The sequence below is a fragment of the Conger conger genome, chromosome 11, assembly GCF_963514075.1.
Source record: "Conger conger chromosome 11, fConCon1.1, whole genome shotgun sequence".
In the NCBI taxonomy this organism is placed as follows: domain Eukaryota; kingdom Metazoa; phylum Chordata; class Actinopteri; order Anguilliformes; family Congridae; genus Conger; species Conger conger.
Window position 1 is genome coordinate 20,454,542 of NC_083770.1, and position 22,205 is coordinate 20,476,746.

Here is a 22,205-nt window from a genome sequence, read left to right on the forward strand (position 1 = left end):
TCTTTATGATGAGTAGGCCCTTTATTTGGAAGGTTTTAGATTTTTCTGTCATTACTCATGTGCTCTGTGATTCACAGGTGGACAGAGAAGAGGAGTTGTACTCTTTCATTATTCATAAAGGGAGTAGAGGTTCTATCACTTGGGGATTTTCAGCGTAGATGCCCAGAGAAAACGAAGAGGTCAAAGATTATCCAGTTGGAGCATTCCATTCCCCAGACATCTTTGGTTTAACTGTGGAACTGACTGTGAGGTTAACCTCAGGCTGGGTTGTATTTACAGTAGATTAAGGCCGAAGCCATGCTTTGTGTTTATATTCTGTGGTGCTTCCCCCTCCTCTAGCAGCCATGACAGTGCTGATCACTCTGATGTCGGTTAGAGAGACTGACTCAGGGCCCGGCTGCCCAGAACGTAATCTCCCTGTGAAAGCAGTGCATTCCTAACCGTTTAGAGTGTGGAGCTCCCTCAGCCTGCTCATATTGACCCACTGATACGAGCGTGCTAAGTACCCAAGGCCTACGGTCATCAAGCGGTACGGTCAGTTGCCAACACAGAATATTGATGATAAGTCTGCCTCTCGCTGTGCTAACAGACACGTCCTGTCCTTGCCCCCCCCTCATGCTAGTGTGTCTCTGAAATAATCTGCCCACCTTGTCAATCTTCATTTCTTGGTCAACGGCGAGGGATTGGGCGTGTTTGGCAAAGGCGGAAATTGTGGCCAAATGGAGTTGTAGTTTGGGAAACCTGCTCCTGAGCCTTTTTACTCAGCTGGGCTCCGTCCCGGGTGAAATGCCCCCCAGGGAGACTGTAAAAGGCCACAAAAGCTTGTCTGAAAGAGACGCCTGTGCCCCCACCCCGCTTTTCTGGTGATATGCATGGATTGAATACAGACTTGCCTCGCGGATAATTCTGCTGCTCAACTTTGTCTTGTTGAATTGGCTCTGCTTGTGTCTGAAATTTCAACCAAAAACAGAAAGCAGCGTCTGGTTGGAGATGTCGAGCGTTGACTTTCAAGCGCTCATTTATTTTGTGCCTCAGAGCAGCTTTTTAGGAACTGTGGCCCTTCTCTGCGCTGACCTGTTCCAGACAGGAAATGATTCATGCGTCCAATTGAAAACTTAATTGGTTGTGAACCATGTTGTTTGTTCAGGAGTCCCACTTGAGGGCGGGGCAGCAAAGGGGTACACACATTCCCAGTACAGAAACAGGGAAGCCCTCTTCCCCTGCTAAACCAAACAAAGAGTTTTTAAAAGCAGTCTACCCCTTATCACCAGCCAGCAATTAAGGGCCCCTGTTTTTTAATGAATAAATACCAGGCCTATAGTCCGAACACCGCGAGAATCGTCAGACGCCATTATCTGTAGAATTTGAAGCCCTTTCACGAATCTGAAATGACACCTCCCAAGTGGCAGGTACCATAAAACCATAAAAACGTTGGCTTCTTTAACAGGAAAACAAGGCGTACACCCCCCAAGTAAGCTCTCTCAGATACACCCTCCCACCCACTTCTCGCTGTGTGATGTAAATCCGTGTTGTACTTCTTTGTGGGTGAGGACCTCTCGAGCCGGACCACGATGGATACAAAGAAAACAACAAGGAATAGGGGCCGGTTGTTCGCATAGTTCTTTCGCCACCCGATTCCTGGCCGCTCTCAAACAAATGAGCGGAGACTGTAGAAGGAATAATTAAAATGGCGAGAGGGGTCTGCTTGCTCGTGATCATCAATGCAAGAAAATAAATAAACGTAAAACAAATGGAGAAGTATTTGGGAAGCGGTCCACCGAGCCTTCTGTTTATAATCTGTGTGGAACCAGCATGTGTTTTTGATAATATGTGCTGAAGAAATCATGAATATTTTTGGGGGAGGTGGGGAACCCCCCCCTTTCCTCTTTGTTTATTCAGAGTGTTTCCCAATGTTGGAGCATTTGCAGTTTCCCTGAAGGGTCCCGTGGGTGTAATTAGGATGAGCGAATCTTTGGTTAGTGCTGCCGTCTCTCCTGCATGCCTGCGAGCTGACTCCCCTGTTGATTTTAAAAGTATAATAAACGCCGGCTTAATGAAATGGGGGGCTCGACTGCATAGTCTGATTTCGCCATGACGGGACACATTCGCATGGACACAGGTCTCGCTGCTATCTGCTGCGGCCTCTGGGAGGTGTAGTTTCTCCTCACCCGTCAGGCCCAGTCCAACGGCGGCCATTTTAACCCCCGCATTTCTGTCTGTGTACAGCTGGCTTCATGAGTGTACAGTGGGGGTGTCCAATCTTATTCAATAAGGGCCTGTGCTTTAGCTCAGCACAATGACACCTGATTCAACTAATTAAATAATCTTGGTAGAGGCACCCTGTAGCCTTGTGGCTAAGGTAAGTTACTGGACCCGGAAGGTTGGTGGTTCAAGCCCCTGGTGTAGCCCTGATAAGATCCATGCAGCTCTTGGACCCTTGAGCAAGGCTTTTAACTGCGCATTGTTCCAGGGATCCCCTGCTTAGTCTGATCAATGGTAAGTCACTATATAACAAAATTCTAATTTATAAACCAGGACCATAATAGTGCTGGGCTAAATCATTTGTGTTAACGCTGGGTTAAAACAAAAAGCTGCCCCCATGCCGGCCCTTTTTGGGTAAGATTGGACGTTCAGGGCGGGTCTTTTTCCCTTACTTCTCCATGGCTGGCTGATGCGCTTGTGAAACAGCAGAGGGGCGGAGGAGTGTTAGCCAAGCCCTGTGTGGGAAGTGCGCACCGCCTAGCGCTAGCCATGGGGCTAATGACGTCGTTAACCTCTTCACCCCCCCCCCCCCCCCCCCCCCGTCTCTGAATTTCTGCAGCCTCCACGAGCCCATCCTTTTCCAGCAACTAAATGCATAAAAGCATGCAGACGTGGTCAAGAGGTTCAGCTGTTTTTCTGACCGAATGTCAGAATGGGGAAGAAATGTGATCTGAGTGACTTCGACTGTGGAATGACTTTTGGGGCTAGACATGGTGGTAGAGTTTGCAGAGAATGCTGCGGAAAACAAAAATACATCCAGTGAGCAGCAGTTCTGTAGACAAAAATGCATTGTTAATGAGAAATGTCAGTGGAGACAGGTCAGACTGGTCGAAACTGACAGGGAGGTGACAGTAGTGCAAATAACTAGACATTACAACAGTGGTATGCAGAATAGCATTTTAACACACAACGTGTCAAACCTCTAAGTGGATAGGCTACAGCAGCAGAAGACCAATAAGTCAAAAAAGAGGTCTAATAAATACCTCATAAAGTGTTGAAGAAGTTTGGGTTCGCTGACTGGCAGGGTGTCGGTACCGATTGTGGACAGGGCAGAGGGTGAAAGGTGATGTCTGAAATCAGTCCAAGACCAGCTGTCTGGCAACCTCACATGGCTATAAGTGGCACTTTTGCACTCTATTTAACATCAAATCTGCCCATTGCCATTTGTGCCCTTACACACAGCGGTGGAGTTTCAATTGTCACTTCAGTTTAAAATGCAGGGCGGTTGTGGAAAAAGCTTGTGTCCCTTTTTAAGAGTAAGAGGGATTGGCTGGAGTCTCACTGACAAAATTCGAACAGTTTGTGAGTGAAATGCAGAAACCACTTTTCTGAGAAAACATGCAAAAAACAACAACAACATGCACATTTGTTCTCTTTGCTGCAAACCTGAGCAGTCTACCCCATTCTTACAGTACCTGCAGGCAGAGTCTGCACCAGAGAAAGGCATCTTAGAAAGGTATCAGGATTCAGCTCTCAAGTTGCTGGGTCGCAACAACCGAGGGATTGTTCTGACTCGGGGGGGAGACTTTGAAGAGTGGGCTTCCCTCTGCGATTTAGCTGCCCGAAAGCCTTCTAGAATGTGCCATTGGCTCGAACGGTCAGGGGGTGAGCTGTGTAAGAGTTGCCATTCATATCTAATTACAGGTTCAATTGATATGGGAAATGTGGAAATGGATTTGAAAAATTACTTGGTTAAGTGGACCAAGCTGGGCTAAGTTCAGTGTTAATTTACAGAGGTTCATTTCTGAAAGCCTCACCTGTGTAGCCAAATGCGTTCTCTGCGATGGGATTCATATTAGAACAGGTCAATGCTCTTAGATGTACTGTGAGGTCCGTAAGTATTAGGACAATGACACCATTTTAAAGGGCTGTAATTGGACTGCAATGGATATGGATGTACATACTCTCCATATAGCATTAACATCCATATGGAGTGAATCATGGAGGAATTACAGGCCGTTAAAATTGTGTCACTGTCCAAATACTTATGGACCTCACTGTAGTTTCTGGGGAACCATAACAGCAGGTGTAAGTAGTCTGGTCGAGGAGCTGCTGTGGCTCGATTTTGGCTGCTACGGAAACTCCCACAATGCCAGATTTAGGAGGGCTGCTATTAGCCCCGGCAATTAAATTGCCAGAGCGGTTATTAGGGCACTCTGTCACCATGGCGCTGGAGACTCGGGGAGGGGGTTTGGGGGGTTTGGGCAGAGGGGCGGGGCTGCCACCCTCATGACACTCATGACGTCTTGGCATGAATAGAAATTGGCAAAGGACAAATTCGGCACAGATATTAGCAATTATTTTCCCACAGAGCGGTCACTGTGTGGAATAGCTTGCCAGGACATGTAGTGGAGGCAGAAACACAGAGGGCTTTCAAGACCAGGCTTGATACGGTGCTAGATACTATTTAGCTTTTAGCCAAACTAAGCTGTAGGCACGCTTTAGTGGTAGGAAAAGGCGAGCATTGCTGGGATGTTCTCTGCATTATGTTGTGTTGTGTTGTTGTGTTATTTTATGATGCGTGTGCAGGCAGCGCCCGCTTAGCATGCAGACGGCACCCTGAGCAGTGGTGAATAGCATCATCCCCCCCCCCCCCCCCGCGCTTTCTTGGCGGCTCCAAAGGCCCAAATTCACATGACCAGTCAGCTCCTTTGTAAGCCTGGGGGGCTGGCCTGACTGTGATGTCATTTACACCGCTCGATGGACCATGGCTCTCCACGGGGGCCTGCTGTGGGGTGGGGGGGTCAACGAGGGGGTTGGGGGGGCGAGGGGGCGAGAGGGGAGGTTGGCCGGGGGTTTGGGGGGAGGGAATACAGATCCCACTCAATTCTGTCATGGAAAGGAACAGAGAACAGGGCTCCCGCTCACCTCTTCCTTATGAGTACGATGGACAGAACTGCCTTCAGAACGCTCCCGTAGGCACAGGCTGCAGCTACACAGGCTAGCGGAGGCCTTGGCCTTTCCTTCTTTTTTGAAGAGGCACAAATTAACAAGCTTTTCAGCACTTCAGTGGGAGTGTCGAGAAGAAGCTCATCTAAAACAGGAGCAGGTATGTGGCTGGACCCCCTTGGTGGTCAGTTATGTGAATCTGGTCAGTAAGTCAGGTAGGTGAGTCCCAAGATTGATCGAGCACAGAAAAGTTTTTGAATCCAAAACAATTACATATTTGACCCAACCCAATTCCAGTGGTTCTTTGACCCACGTCTGCTGCACATATCCCCTCCCCCCCCCGCTCCGTTTGCGGGGCGCAGTGTCGGTCTCCGTGCGGCAGATGGTTCCCAGGGTGGGGGGGAGGGTGGGTTCCTCCATCTTGCGGGGCGTTATCGCTGAGATCTCCCAGCTCCCGCTCCCTGGCCTGTGAGTCACAGAGAGGGTTTGCGGAGCGCTGGAACTCAGATAAAATGCAAATGCGGGTCTTTATCAGCTCGGTCAGCGTCGGTAATGGCTGAGCACACTGAGGCCTATAGCGCGGATTAGCATGAGAAAAAGCCCTCTCTCCTTCCTGCGCTTATCGGGCCTTTGTGCGTGTCATCCTCAGGAAGCCTGGAAGCCCTGTCCTCGGCTCAACTTTACACCGCAGCCCTCTCTTCCCTGCCATGCCAGCCGCAATTACGCTCAAAGCCCCGTCCCTCCCCCGTGCCGCCTCGCGGAGAAAAACGCGGATGTTTGACGAACACTTCAGAGCGGTTGTGGATCACAGATTCTGTTCCGTCCCCCCCTTTACTTCTCCTCACCGTTTGCTTGCATGTGGGCGTTTGCAAGCCTGGGAACATGGCGACAACTGCTGTCAATTTAGAAAAGCTGGGGCATTACATTACAGTACATTCCATACCATTATATTCGCTCTCGTCCGTTGACGTGCAGTGTAGGAGAACATAAGCACATTACATCATTCGCCTGATTCGTGTGAGTCACGCTGCTGGACTAGGATAACTTCCCCAGGCGAGTATGTGTAACACCACTAAAGGACTAATGCAGATTAGCTACTCTTTGCAAAAACCAAAATACAGATGCTGACTACATACATGTTATGTTCATCACAAGAACAACGCAAAACCATAAAGAATGGCATGACCTGAATTCAGTGAGGTGGTGTTGTCGGGGTGGTGGTGTGAGGGCAAACAAGATCTGACCTATAGAGGGCGGGGCTGAAGATGGATGACAGTTCTGCTGTCCCCACCTTTCAGTAGTGACAGCCCTGGTCCTGGGCACCATGGGAATTTGTTCCAGCATTGGGGGATTGAGTGGAATTGGATTGATCTTTGGAGGGAGGGGATAGCCAATCACGGAGCAGAGATCTGGATAGGGTGTTGGGTCTGAAGATTGACCACATGGTGGAACTACCCTGTAAGCTATTACACGATAAAAGGTTCAGTGTTCAATCAACACCAACATAGTTTATCTGAGTCCATGGTGGCTAGATTGTATTCACATTAACCATTTTGCTGCGTACCAACATTTCAAACTGGGGTTCAACCAGGCATCCTCCAAAATAACATGCACCCGAGTCAATGTATCTTTTCAGTTCTTCAGAGGAAAATTCCTAATTGAAACCCATCTTCATCTGGTAACAGTTTGTAGTCAGTTGTGTGCTGCTCAGTCTGTATTGACACAGTCAGGATTCAGTTCTGGACTGTAGGCTACATTACAGCGCTGAGAAATATGGCACTTCCTTTTATGCTGTTGTTATGGCAGTGTTATTGTTATTTGCTGACTGCTGCTATTGGTTGTGACACTGATGGCTTGGCATCGTCTCTGCTGATTGCGTAAACCTTTGTCTATGCACTTACTGAAGTCACTCTGGATCGAATCTGATGCTTGAACGCGTGGACAATATACGTACATCTCAGAAGTGTTTTGTCTGGTCTGTTTTTTCTGTTTACTTTCCTGGTCTCATGACGGAGACTGCCCTTCGTCGAGTCTGCGTTTTGTCGCCATGAATTTGCAGACGGACCTCTCAGTTAACAGTTAGAAGATCTACATTAACTGTAACAGTTTGCCAATGGCTCTCTGTGATCCGGTGTAGACCCGGCTATTCTGCCAGGCCTGACAGTTGATGGGCTCTTGTCTGTACAGCCTCTCATAATGAAAAAAGGCTGTCTTCTTTCTGTGTTTATTAGCATAGCTCTTTTTTTAACCAGCAGTGGTGACTGTCAAAGTTACACGGGCCTGCTACCTTTGTGTGAGGAGGGGTTTTGACTGTGTAGAAGTTAGTGCTGCCCCAGCCGGTGGTGTAGGGTGAACGCTTCGATAACCTAAAAAAAGGAGGACACTTTGCAAGATTCAGTGGTGCCAGATTATGACCCATAATATGTCATAATCTGTAGTATAGGCTACTCGTTTTATAGATGAATATCCACAGGCTATGCTATACTTACCAGTAGCCTATGTGACTCTGCATGCATTAAAGTAAGGGACCAATGTGGGTGATTTGTTCCCATTTAGTATTTAACCAGTGACCACTTTCAGCCAATACTTTCTAGGACAACAAGTATTAAAGAAATGAAGATGCAGTAAAAAAATATGGATGATCTCAAAAGGAGGAAAAATGGTAAATGGTACATGGACTGCATTTATCTGGCGCTTTTATCCAAAGCACTTTAGAATTGATGCTTCTCATTCACCTACTCCCACACTCACTCACACGACAGCGGAGACAGGCTTCCATGCAAGGAACCAATCAGCTTGTCAGGACCTATAGCAGTGTCTTGCTCAGGTACACCTCGACACACCCAGAGCGGGATCGAACCGGCAGCAATCTGCTCTTACCTCCTGAATGTCACCCCCACATTAAAAATGAGCGTCCAGACTGCTGGGCCTAAAACCGGACAGATGGCCATCTAGGCGGTGTAAAACGCTGCTGCCGGAAGCGTGTACAGGGAATTGCCGGGAGCGCTGGTTCTCTGTGTGCTGGCTGAAGGAGAACATGTGGGAGGTCTGGTGAATCTCCGGGCTCCCGCTGCCGGTTACGTCCCCCCCCCCCCCGCCGCAAACAGAGCCCGTCTGACTCATGTTAAGAGCACGGCGTGGAGGACTGGAGCATTCGCCGCGGGTTTTTGCTGTTCGCCCGGTCGTGGGCAACGCAGCGTTCACAACCTGGACCCGGTTCAGTTTGCGAGTCGTGACTCACCAGAGCCACAGAGCTGCGATGTGTCAGGGGAACTGAACACTGCGGCTGATCACATGGTCAGAAATCCACATACTGGTTTCCTGTGTCTCTGCTGGAGCTACGCTCTCGGCTCCACCGATGCAGGCCTTGCAGTTCTTTCCTTTGGTTGGGTAAAAGTCATGTTTTTATAAAAATATACATGAAACTTAGAAGGGCCCAGTGGGGTGCCTGAATGCAAATAAATAGTTTGTATTTCAGATATTTAAAGACCATATAGCTGGTAAGATGTGATGTGTCCAATCCAATGTATTCCTTGAAATTGAGATTGTTCTAGAAGTGGATCTCTAAAAAGAGAAGGCTTCAGGGCTGTGCTTTTAAATTACATAGATGTGAATTTCTTCTTATAGTTTAACGCCCACATGCAGAAATGGCAACACTTAAGAGACACGATGCAGACACGGTTTTGATTTGGTTTTCGTAATTTCCTGAATTACGACACGGCTGCTCTCTTGTCTTCGCAGTGGGCAGTTCGCCTTGGTCAAAAAGTGCCGTGAGAAGAGCTCAGGCCTGGAGTACGCCGCCAAATTCATCAAGAAGAGGCGAACCAAGGCCAGCCGGCGCGGGGTGACCAAGGAGGACATCGAGCGGGAGGTCAGCATCCTGAAGGACATCCAGCACCCCAACGTCATCACGCTGCACAACGTGTTCGAGAACAAGGCCGAGGTCATCCTCATTCTGGAGCTGTGAGTGCCCCTTCACTTCTTCATCATCATCATCGTCGTCGTTTCTGTCTTCGTCATGCTCATTTCAGCTACGCTAGGCTGGAGCAGGTTTTGGTTTAAGGGCCTTGCTCTTGGGCCCAGTGGCAGGGTTCTTTTCTCATGTTAGGGACCCGGCTTCATCTCTCCAGATGCAGGTCAGCATCCCTATATGCCTACAGGGGGCTCGAACCAGCAATTCTAGTCTTGCCGGTCAGGCAGCCTTCCAGCAGGCCTGCTGCTCAGGGCTACACTTCAATTACGGATAATATTTCACACGCTACCTGTACTCATATTATTGTGTTATTGGTTTCCTTTTGGCAGGGAATTCGATAACTTTTCCTTGGGCTTCAGAATCCAAGTGCACAGAAGCAAAGTTTTGAAGTAATTAATTTATCATCGAGATCACATTTCAGTTGATACACACAAAATAAACTGCAGTTTCAGGCAGTGTAAAAGGGCAAGCTCATGTCATTGCTCATTTCGTTATTCATTCACCTGTTGCTTGTTAGGCTTACCCCAGCTCACCTGTGCCGTCACGTGCAGTGCATTAATCAGTCCGCTGGCTTCACCGAGTGTTTAACCGCCTGAGGGGAAACCCACCAGGCCGGTTCTCTGAGCCCAACCGGTCGAGCCTGTTACCACAAACACACAGACCTGCCACCTCGCCCGCACGCCTCTGAAAAACACACGCCTTTCATGTGCATCGACTGCACCCTCTGCCAACAGACACGGTGAATGACTCGCTTCAGCCGCTTAAAGAACGACAAGAATTTGGTGATCTTCTTTCACCGCATCCTGGAGGAAGCCTTTACCAAATGCGGTTAATATTTGTTTAGCAGCCACATAGAGACCATGGTGAAAATTGTTTTTCGAAATTGTTTTGGATTCAAATATGCTTCTGTGCTCCATTGATCTTGTCTGGTGAGATGGAGTCAACCAAGAGGACGAGATGGCGGGGCTTGCCCTTTTTGAGAGTATTTCATAGGTTTTAATACACCAGACTGAAGCGGGGAAATGTATTTAAATCCAAAACAACAATTTCGTATTTGAACCGGGTCCTGTCACATATTTGTACTGCATTAGCCTCACAGAGTGCGGTTCACTCTAAAACCTCCTCAGTGGTGACTGGCAAAACCCAGTGACCTTTGACCTTTGTAATTACAAGGGGCTCCCTGAATCGCTCCCTGGCAAATCTCTTCTAAATTGCGTTTGGTCCCAGGCGTGTAGAATCCGGTTGGCAGTGTGTTAATCGGCTGCCAGCTGCGTGCGTATGAGGCGCGTGCGCTATTGTGAGCCTTCCTGTCGCGATGTCGGGGCGGCTATGTTATTTCCTAAAGCAATGAAAGGACATTCAAAATCAGGGAATACATCACACTGGGGGTGAAAAGTTGATTATAAAAGTGTTTTTTAAACGTGCGGTATAATGCTGGCCTTTTACTCAGCCTGGCAGATTTATGATCTGAAGCCTCCTGTGCGTTTGACTCTGAGGTTAGCGGGGAGCAGGTGGGCAGGGGAGCCTCGGCGTTAGCGGCTGTTGTTTCAGCTGGGGTCCTGTTTGTTGTGACCAGGCAGTCACTCTCTGGGCTCTATTATCAAGCCATATTATCTTGTCACAGCCCGCAGCTGTTCCTCTGTCTCTCCCACCCCCCCCCCCCCCAACCGTGAAATGAAAACAGGCGTGGATCGTGTCACATCGCTCAACCGCGTGCACTGAGCTGTAATTATAACCATCGTCAAAGATCAAAAAATCCCAAATCAAAACTGCTGCCAAAATGAGGGGGGTTGTTATTTCACAGCGATTGTGCTGCTTTGAATATTCAATTAAGTGTCACGGCCTTTTCTGTGTGCAGAAGAAAAAAGGGAAAAAAAGCCTGACAGCAGTGAAAGCTGTGATTTATAAATTAAGGGTTTGCTTCAAGTGCAGAACTCTGAGCTGTTTGCTGGTTTCAGGTACATTTTGCCGGAGTGGAAAATGATCGCCGTCGTTGCTGGGAGTTGTAGTTCTCAGGGGTTGTAGTCCCAAGGCTTTGTTGCCGTACAGGGATATGATGTATGCGGCTGCATGCTTCCTGCCTCTCCCCTGTGTTTAAGGGGATAAATCCTCTCGGCCTACGCCTGACATCCACAATAACCAGTGAGATGCTTCAGCGTCTTGATCTGTCACATACGTCAGATTAAGTGCCGTGTAGAATTTAGCGGACCTAGGCACAGCGGGCCTGAGCGTCTCTGTCAGACGGCAGCGTCTAACGCTCCCCAACCCCCACCTTTCCTCTTCCACAGAGTCGCCGGGGGAGAACTCTTCGACTTCCTGGCGGAGAAAGAGTCCCTGACTGAGGAGGAGGCGACTGAATTCCTCAAACAGATCCTGGACGGCGTCTTCTACCTGCACTCAAAACGCATCGCCCACTTCGACCTGAAGGTGCGATCCCGCAGGAGCGACAAACAGCCCGTTTCACTACCAGTGTGCTTTGTTCATTTCCAGCTCTTCCTGTAGCTTTAGAGCAGAGGTGGGCAACGAGGGCCTGTTTCTGGGTTTCTTTCTTCTGGCCTTAACGACTTAATTAGCCCTCACATTAAGGCCATCTGACATTTTAGCTACATTTCATAAGCACATGAATAACAACCGAAGACTGTTCTTGTGCCCCTGTATGAAATGTTTTACTGTGGTCTGATCTTTGAGTGAATCAGTGTTGGTGTGTATAGCCAGTAAGCTCATTTAGCCAGGGTAATTGCTGGAAACAGAAACCTGCGTGTACACTGGCCCTCCAGGACCGGAATTGCCCACTCCTACTTCAGAGCCTACTTACCATGTGTACGGTACAGCAGAGAGAGGGGTAGAGAGCTGAACAGAGAGAGAGAGGGGTAGAGAGCTGAACACAGAGAGAGGGGTAGAGAGCTGAACAGAGAGAGAGAGGGGTAGAGAGCTGAACACAGAGAGGGGTAGAGAGCTGAACACAGAGAGAGGGGTAGAGAGCTGAACACAGAGAGATGGGTAGAGCTGAACACAGAGAGAGGGGTAGAGAGCTGAACACAGGCGTTGCAACTGTGCAGGCAGGGAAAAAAATTACAGGTACATACACGTCTCTCTTGGGATATTTATTAACCTCTGTTCTTGAAATGACTTTAGTCATTAGTGCTAAAATAACTAGGCTAGGTGCCAGGTGTTTACCTTACCACATTACATTTACATTTAACATTTACATCTAGCAAGGTGCTTAACTTAAATTGTGTTCCTGCATTATTTAAAGGATAGCATGTAAAAAAGCAAGCTGTTAAATGCCTCAGATAAAAATATCTGCTGTCTGTATAAATTATTCTAAAATAATTGTCATGGTATCAGTTTTCTTAGTAAGGCTTAAGTAAAACAGCTCTGCTGTCTGTTGGCACACATCAGCTCTGTTACCATGGGAATTCAGTTCTGGACTGTGTTATGGCTCGGCTCCGCTTTCCAGCAATGACTTCTTCTGGCTTTGCATGTGATTTCCATCTGTGATGGCTCTTTCCTACCTCTCTTTTCTCAACAACAATACTCTCTCTCTCTTTCACTCTCTCTCTCTCTCTCTCTCTCTCTCTCTCTCACACACACACACACACACACACACACACATACCCTCTCTCACATACGCACTCACACACACTGTCCCTGATGTTTACACACTCTCTCTCTCATGCACACGCACATGCACACATGGTCACACACACACTCTCCCATTCACACACACACACACACACACACTCTCTGTCTTCCTCTCACACACACACTTCCTGTCTCTCTCTCACACACACACGCATACACACTCATTTTCACGCTCTCACTCTCTCCCTCCCCAGCCGGAGAACATCATGTTGCTGAACAGGAAGGTGCCTCACCCGCGTATTAAGCTCATTGACTTTGGCCTGGCTCACAAGATCGACTTCGGCAACGATTTCAAAAACATCTTCGGGACCCCGGAATTTGTAGGTCAGTCCCACACACAGCTCCCCAGCCAGGTCACTCACACACACAGATACCCCGCCCCGGAATCAGGGCACGGTAGCAGGGCGCTGGGCATGACCGCTCTGTTTCTGACAGGAGCCCCTTAAAGATTCACTGTGAGGGGGAGTGACAGAGACACAGCTGGCATGGAGCTGCCAACACTTCTTGTCACTTTCCCATTCCCCCCTCCACCGTTCCCCAAGTGCTGCCACATGGAAGCCGGCAGGGCCCCGTTCTGATCAGTCCGGAAACGGTCCGAACTGACCCAGTCTTCGCCAAATCTAGGGCTGCCCACCCCTGTTCTAGGAGATCTACCATCCTGTTGGTTTTCGCTCCAAGTCTAATAAAGCACACCACACTCGACAGCTAGAGCAGGGCTGCCCAACTTTGTTATGATCTATCCTGTTGGTTAACACGTCTCCCTCATGGTTGCCAGCTCTCATGCTTTTGGCATGAGGCACATGCTTTCAGGCTGTATCACATGCTCTCACACTGCCAAAACACATCTCTCACCAAATAACAAGACCGCAACTCAAAAACAGCCACTCCCTGATTAGAGAAATTATATATGTTTGCAGGTTCGTACAGAGACACTGTTGATTAACAACCTATCTTTGCCACAACGGCACCCTCCCTCCCCCCATGATCTCAATAAATCTATCTGGTCATTTGTCTGTCAATACACTGCAAAAACCAAAAATAAAAACGATTTTAGTCTTATATTCAAAATCCTATTTATTTTACTAAGAAAAAAATATGAGGTAAGACAATTTGAACTTATTTCAAGATTTTCCAGTTGAATACCAGCTTTTACTCGTCAAGCAACTTTAACTTAAAATAAGCAAATATTTTCTACTTGAGAGACCTTATTACAGGACTAAAATAGTTGTTAAGACTGGAGTATTTGTTTTTGCAGTGTGAGTAAAAGACATGATGTTGATTTAAAGGGCATGTGTACAGTGTATATGGATTCATTTAATAGGCACATTGCATAACTCTTGTATGTTCTTCATTTTTTTTCTTTGTGTTCCTCTTGCAGCTCCAGAGGTGGTGAATTATGAGCCTCTGGGCCTGGAAGCAGACATGTGGTGAGAAGGTTTAGCCCGATTTATAAACCACATCTGAATCAAATCATCTGCATTTCTCCATGTATGTTCCATAATACTTCTCTTTTCCAATTTCAGGAGTGTTGGGGTGATAACATACATACTGTAAGTATTAATAATTATCATGACAATTATAATTATTAGTGTATTTGATGCAGAGTGGTTAATATTATACGCGTATACACCTAGTATGGTTCATCCATGCCTAGAGTAGCGCCTGAATGCATTGTTACAAGTCTTTGTTTATTAATAAAAGTGCATTTGATATTATGTGCATTCACATACAATAAATCAGTGGGGAAATTTTGAGCGTAGACATAACAATTTGTTTTGCATGAATCATATTAGATGTACTGCTTTTATGAGGTTGACATGCTTTGGCTTGTTTGTAGTTGTCATTGTGTTGCCTCCAGAGTTATTATGACAATGCAGCCGTGAGAATGTGAAATAGTTATTAGTGGTTGTGTATCTCTTTATTGGTACGAGTGGCAGTTTGCGCGGAGCGATCACGGTTATTTTCCCAGGCTCCTGTGCCAGGCGCCAGCTGGTTCTGGGTGCTGCGTGAACGTGTCTTTAATGAAAACGACATGTTTCTGCTTCGGTAGATAAGCGCATCGAAGGAGGCTCCGGCCCTGACAAAAAAACCAATCCTCCTACTCCCAAATTGAAATGCAAATCATGAACCGGCGTTGAGAGCCTCACTCCGCCACCGCCCCGCCCTCGTAGCCCCCCCCCCCCCCCCGTTGGCTTTTCCCCTCTCCCCCCGCGCGGACGCAGGAATTGGTCACGGGATTAGCAATTCTCCCGCAAACGAGGAGGGGAGATCCTCTCCCTCAACCCCCAACACACCCCGCCCCCATCCCATCGTCTCTCTCCCCCCTGCCTCCCACGTTCCTGTCACGGCCGGGTAAGAATAGATGCGAAATCGCAAATCGTTAACGCAACCTGTCTCCTGTTTCCCAGGTCGCTAGCTGCTAGCTGCTGCGTCTCCCTTTGTCAATTTCTTTCCCCCCCGGTTTATTTCACTTCTGGCTCTTTGTTGTAGCTTCTGTTCACTTCGGAGTTATGTCTGTGGAAAACCGCAAAGTTTGGAACGGCTTACTGTATGATGTAGCAATAACAAAATCTGGGTGTGCGTATTTACACAAGAGTCTCCTTTCTTGAAATGTCACTACCTGTTGTGCAGTGATACTAAAATGGAACACTTTTGAAAGCAATCTTCCCTTTCCCTTCAGGCACAAACAGAGATCTGTGTTCTGAAGTGCCCTGTCATCTTGTTTCTTAAGTTAAGGGTGGGTGTAGGCCTGTGTATGAAATGGATGCTGCTCGTGCAATTGTGAGCTGAGTGTGACTGCATGCTTTATTTCAGGACTCGAGCACAGGAGTGAAAGACTCTTCTGAGCTGTGTAGACAGGCCTAGGCCAGTTAAACCCGCAGACACACTGCAAAAAAACGTCCTTTAGGCTTCAGTCTTGTAATGAGACTTAAAAATGTATTTTTCTCTGAAGTAGATAATGATAAGGTTGTTTTTAGTTACTTTTTGCTTGACAAGTGAAAGTTCAAGGCAAACCTTCTAATTAATAAAACTGGATCACCTCATTGGCAGTTTTCTTTGGCAAAAACAGTTATAGAAATATTTATGTCGAAATATAAACCTGAAATACTAAAGATTGAGTACATATTTGTCTTATGCAATGCTCCCTCCTCCCGTTTGCGTGTGTGCACGTGTGCATGTGTGACCACATAGCCCTAGTATATGGCTCCACAGTTCTGCAGCTCAATTTATTTAGACGGGAATCACCAGTTTAAGGTTTTTACATTGAATAGCATTGCCATGTGACTTAAGCACTGTATCTGCTCAGATGCTCCTCTATTACCAGCCTCTCATACTTCAAGTCATTTTCAATGGTTTGTGTGTCCTGGTTTATAATGAGCACCGCATACAGTATGAAATGGGTTCTGAGTCACTGTGACTTACTCCTGTGTACAGTAAACAGCAGTAGCAGTGAGCAGATCTGGCAGCAGTCCGGTTGTCTGTTGTCTTGACTGTGTCCAGCCGGTCGATGTTCAGTCGTGGGCACTGCGTGTGCGGCCTTTCGTGTTTCCGGAGGGGCTGAAGGCAGCCGGATGGATTCTTTGCATCCCTTCATCCCCGGGCTAACACGCTCTGTCCCGCTCAACCACCACTTTGTGTTTTTCCGCCCGGTGCCACAGATTGAGCGGCGCCTCCCCGTTCCTCGGAGACAACAAGCAGGAGACCCTGGCCAACGTGTCCGCTGTCAACTACGAGTTCGACGAGGAGTTCTTCAGCAACACCAGCGCCCTGGCCAAAGACTTCATCACTCGGCTGCTCATCAAAGATCCAAAGTACGCTAATCCACCTCTACAGAACAGATACAGATAAGCTGGACAGATCTCTATAACGGTTTAGTTCATAATATTTATCTACCATGAGAAGGTCCTATATTCATTAACCAGTGTTTAGTGTAAAGGCCAGTTCTGTCCTGACCCAGGCCACGGCTGATGTTTTAAGTTGGAGTTCCACTTTTATTATATTGTTTACAGGAAGCGGAAGCTGAAACAGGCAATGCACACAGGGCTCTGTCATACTGTTTTTTTCCATCTGTGGTGTCAGTTGTGGTCCCCTTCAGCCTATTTTCATGGCCCCGGAATGCATAAATATTTTGGCAATAACACATCCTATTGTTTGCCTGTGCGTTCCAACCACAGACTGAGTCTCGTTAGGCTATAGTTCTCTATCCCTCTGGCAATGTGTTCCCATTTCACTTTTATTGTGTTCATGGTGTAGCCTAATTCAGCTCTTCTGGAGGACTGAGTGAGAACTAAAAAGCTGTCGGACAGAGAAGCTATTATCTGCGTTAGTTCCGCTGGAGTTCCACAGTGATCTTCAATAATGTGACACTGTTTAAAACAGTAAACACCCCAGGCATTCCAAATTCATGGCCATGGTGTAGTTATCATAGCCGCCTGCAACAGGCTAACTGCTCCTAAGTCAACAGTGCACTAGAACCTTCCAGCTTTTGTTAATACTTTAGTCTCAGGCTCTCTCTTATTCTTTTTGCTCCTGCAGAAAAAGAATGACCATTCAGGACAGCCTCCAACATCCTTGGATCAAGGTTTGTCCGCCAGTTTTTTGTGTCGGATGAGAATAGATTGTTCTGAAATGCTTGAATGTTATTGCTGAATTGCAGAAAAGGGAGCCTGGTGTTTAATATGCCTCTCTGTTCCCTCAGCCAAAGGACACGCAGCAAGCACTGAGCAGGAAAGAGTCCGCAGTCAACATGGAAAAGTTTAAGAAGTTTGCTGCCAGGAAAAAATGGAAGGTAATGTGATAGATTGTGTCTTTTTTTAAACCCTCCGTTTTTTCCTCTGTGACTTGGAATTGCCAATTAGCAAGTCACATTCCCACACAAGAAATCATGCAGCGGAATCATGGACACTCTCCTGATTAGAGGAAAGAACTCACTTTCACCAATGACAAATTGAACCATTTTGTCTTCCCTTTCACAAAGGAACAAAACTTTATTGAAAATGACATCATAATTTATTTTGAGTAATGTTTGCATATGTGTAAACAGTCTGTGAGTAATAAATGTTTGCTGTTGAGTTTAATGTTCAGGGATGGATTAGTCATAACCTTGATCCAGCTGCCAGTCCCTGATTAAAAAAAGCAAAAAAAAACATTCATAACAGGTGGAGATTAGGAGGGACTTAAATGGCTTCCCAAGAACTAATGAAAACATATGATGGTGTCCACACTATTGGCGTGTTTCATTTAAACAAGGTCCCTTTACTTTGTGTTGGTGTTTGATTAAACCGTGTCCGAAACCACAACAGTAAGGCGATTGTCTCCGAGAAAGAGGGGTCATTTCACAGAACCTGTGATTTATTGCCTTTCCAGCCATACACAAAGAAATCCGAATGAAAGTTCAAAAAGATTAATTTTGCAGTTCAGTAAGTTTACTCCACGTGATTGTATCCAAAGAAATCTGAACGGCAGTTCTAAAACGATTAAGTTTGCAGTTTTTTGTACTCAAACAGTACCTGTAATCAGAGCAGTAGGGCAGCTGTCTTTTAGAGAAAGTTGACAGTGATTGATTTGGCAGTTCAGTCTGAATTGACAGTTGATTGTGATGAAGTGACTCTGTCCCTCTCTGTCTCTACAGCAATCTGTGCGGCTCATCTCTCTCTGTAACCGCCTCTCCCGCTCATTCCTGTCCAGGAGCAACATGAGCGTCGCCCGTAGCGACGACACCTTGGTGAGCCACCTGTAATTAACCTGAGAGAGGAGGGGGGGGGGGGGCGTTCCCCCCTCAATTGTACCAATGAATGACCTACACTGAACACTAAATACGCCTTCCTGTTTTAGTCCTGTAACGACACTTAGTCTTATTTCTTTCTCTCACATAGAAAATAGCTTGGTTTTTGCTTGACAAGTGGAATTTTCTTACCCTGTTGGCAAAACGTGGAATGAGTCAAACTCACCATGACAGTTTTGTCACTTTTCACAAAAGAGTGATAGAAATAAGATTCTAAGTCTAAATATAAGACTGAAATGCTTGTTGAGACGGGCTTATTTTTATTTTTTCGTGGTGTGTTTTCTGTTTTGCATGCTGTCGTGCTGGTACCTCTCATCGCTCAAAGGCCCCAGTCTATGTTTGCTTTAGCAGTGCGCTAATAGCACCACAAGGTGTGTTTGCTTTAGCAGTGCGCTAATAGCACCACAAGGTGTGTTTGCTTTAGCAGTGCGCTAATAGCACCACAAGGTGTGTTTGCTTTAGCAGTGCGCTAATAGCACCACAAGGTGTGTTTGCTTTAGCAGTGCGCTAATAGCACCACAAGGTGTGTTTGCTTTAGCAGTGCGCTAATAGCACCACAAGGTGTGTTTGCTTTAGCAGTGCGCTAATAGCACCACAAGGTGTGTTTGCTTCAGCAGTGCGCTAATAGCACCACAAGTTGTGTTTGCTTCAGCAGTGCGCTAATAGCACCACAAGGTGTGTTTGCTTTAGCAGTGCGCTAATAGCACTGTGAGGTGTGTTTGCTTTAGCAGTGCGCTAATAGCACTGTGAGGTGTGTTTGCTTTAGCAGTGCGCTAAATGCGCTAACAGCGCCGTCAGGTGTGTTTGCTCAGTCACATCCGTCATGTGAGCGGAGCCCCCAGGACAGGGTGAGCCTGTGGCAGCGGCCCGCAGGCCTTTGCAGGGTTAAATCCTCAGGCCTTCAGCGAGGTTAATGAACCGGCCGACACAAAGACTGCCGAGTTTGTATAATCCCAGCTGGCTGTTTGTCTGAGGAAGTGAAAATGAGTCAATAACCTGTGGCGTAATCTTTCGCCATTCCCAGCGATGCGGTTCAAGCACACGCCATCACACAATCGCCACAACTCCAGAAAATGGTTAATGATTTATGTAGCATTAACAGTTGGCCGCTTTGTTCAGGGCATTTAATGGGTCTGAAATGTAAATGGTGGCTGTTCCACCTTAAATGGAGGCATTCAGATGGACATGTTTATATAGGAATATGGTGGTATGAATGAAAAGAATAGGCCCACTCTTGATTTGCAGCAGAAATACAGCCTGTTTGAGTGCGGCACATTGTTGGAGTAAAGGACCTGCACTCTGTGTGCTGGTTTTTACTCAAACACATCGGGGAAACGGGTATGAATAAAGCCACATCTTCTCTGTTTGTGTCCCGCTTTGGTTTTACTGCCATTTTACTTCATCAAACGAATTCAGATTAAAGTGTTAAAGATGCTTTTAAATATAATCTGTAGATGTCAAAATAAGACGATTGTTGAGCAGTTTACAACACGATGGTTTTGCAGATTAGTCAGAGGAGTGTTCTGAGATAGTCTTTTTTGGAGAGAGCCCACTTGGTTTAGGAGACAGGATTAGTGGTGTGTGGGCAGAGTGGTTATCACATTGCTGTCCCAGGGAGAATGTGAGGAGAAGTGTGAGACTGTCAGTGTGCAGAACTGCAGGAAAAGGGGTTATGTGAGTTCAACCGTCAGTCAATCATAGAGGGTTATTTAATACCGCGTTCGGCATTGCATTTCCACAACTCTTTTAAAGCGCACAATAGACAGGATTTCATGATTGCGAACAGATGCAAGATAACAGATAAGGCAATGGTTACATTTTGCTGTGGTTTTTTCTTTACTGTGTTGCCCTTAGTAAAGAGCCTTTTTTGCAGTACAATGGAGGGTACTTATATGCACGACACATTAAAAGCAGGGTATGTTTCAGAAAGCCACAGGCGTGGAAACCAAACAGCCTGTGAAGGAGGGAGAGGTGCTCTTGACTGAAGCAGAGTAGCGCTAACAAGACTTATGGGAGAAATTAAAAGAGGAAAATAGAAAATGGGCTTTCAGCCACGATGACTTTTAAACACATTTAGACAACGCACAGGCTAATAGTGTGTGGTTAATAGCGTATATACTGTATGGTCATTTTTAGTTTTTACAGCACCATCCTTTTTGTTTTAACCCTTTGAAGAGTAGGCTTTTTAGAATGCAATTTTTTCAGCATTCTAAGTCAGTGTTCTAGAACAACACTGCAGTTACCAGCAGCGATTGTGACATCAGCATTAGAGTGTTCCATTAAAGAACATTCTCATTGCATATCTGTGGTTTTACACCTGTATTGGACTTGACCAGGTCCTGTTTGGTTCAGCCATGCTGATCTATGCGCTGTAGGGTGAGCACTGTGAATGGCTGGCTGGTTGGAGCCTTCTCCCTATAGCTGATTCTGGCTGCAGAGCTACAGAAAGCTCTCAGGCTCTGGTGTCAATGCTGTCATGTTCTGTTGGAGGCTATTGGGTCATGTGGTAGGCTTTCTCTGTCCGGAAAAAAGCCAGTGCTTTTTTCTTGGGCATGTGCATTATTTAATGGGATTAACATACCGCAGGCCTTGTTTTTCTTTTTAAAAAGAGGCAGTTATACAATGAAACACCACTGGATTGCGGAAAACCGTGACTGTTATATACAGTTACAGATACGGTGTTGTTTACAAGATTTATGTACATGGCAGCGACTTGCAACTTGAGGTATGTTACCAATTAAACTATTAATAAATAATAATAGATACACTTTAGATTTTTTCCAATATTTATTCAGCTGTGGAGCAGAGCAGCCAGAGGCTACAGCAGTAAAGTTATTTTTCTTCGCCCTGAAAGGATTTCCACTGTGACTTGCATTAATTCGTGTACTCTGTAGTCCATTTATACAGTAAGCCAGGGGTTTTCACTCACTTATGATCCAGCAAAAAAGGGGATATTAAAAAAAACAAAAAGGTTTTCTAGGGAGGTGGAGAGTTGGGAATTGCGTACTTACAGTACTCCTACATTACTCCTACAATACTCCTACATTGCTCTTACATTGCTCTTACACAGTACTCCTACAATACTCCTACAGTACTCTTACATTGCTCTTACTGTACACTTGCATTACACTTAATTACTGTTACAGTACACTTACAGTACACTTACTGTACCTTGGAGGTCCTCAGAGCGCTGTTGAAACCCCAGGCAGTAAACTAATGTTCAAGATGGGGTAATGGAGACTAACCTCACTATGTTTCTTTTTTTTTGGTATGCAGGATGAAGAAGACTCTTTTGTGATGAAGGCAATCATTCACGCCATCAATGATGACAACGTACCGGGTCTACAGCACCTTCTTGGGTCGTTGACGAGTTATGATGTGAACCAGCCAAACAAGGTAACCAGGAGTACACAGATTCTACCATTACCTCAGGCTCCAAGCCCGATGGCCATCCACTTATCTGCTGAGATCAGAACCTGATTACATAGAGGTGGCTACATCGCTACGCTACCGCCCCCCCTTTTCAAAAGCACATTCTTATTCCACTCCTGTTTAAAACCTTGGCTTTTCAGTTTGGAAATGTTTCAGTTCTCAAATCTCTTACATCTTAATGAACTAATTTTAAAATGCTTTCTCAAAATCTGCTTCTTG

At 46.4% G+C, this 22,205-nt stretch overlaps 1 protein-coding gene across 1 annotated transcript in view; it reads left to right on the top strand.

Annotated features, from left to right (window-relative positions):
* The window catches only part of dapk1 (death-associated protein kinase 1), a 66,745-nt gene that overhangs the window by 22,044 nt on the left and 22,496 nt on the right, over nucleotides 1-22,205 (top strand). Inside the window, exons 3-12 of the mRNA XM_061260499.1 lie at nucleotides 8,893-9,114; nucleotides 11,413-11,551; nucleotides 12,964-13,093; nucleotides 14,148-14,196; nucleotides 14,293-14,319; nucleotides 16,429-16,581; nucleotides 17,306-17,351; nucleotides 17,469-17,558; nucleotides 18,402-18,494; nucleotides 21,831-21,950. Coding sequence (XP_061116483.1) covers nucleotides 8,893-9,114; nucleotides 11,413-11,551; nucleotides 12,964-13,093; nucleotides 14,148-14,196; nucleotides 14,293-14,319; nucleotides 16,429-16,581; nucleotides 17,306-17,351; nucleotides 17,469-17,558; nucleotides 18,402-18,494; nucleotides 21,831-21,950 — 1,069 coding nt within the window. The remainder of the gene's footprint in view (nucleotides 1-8,892; nucleotides 9,115-11,412; nucleotides 11,552-12,963; nucleotides 13,094-14,147; nucleotides 14,197-14,292; nucleotides 14,320-16,428; nucleotides 16,582-17,305; nucleotides 17,352-17,468; nucleotides 17,559-18,401; nucleotides 18,495-21,830; nucleotides 21,951-22,205) is intronic.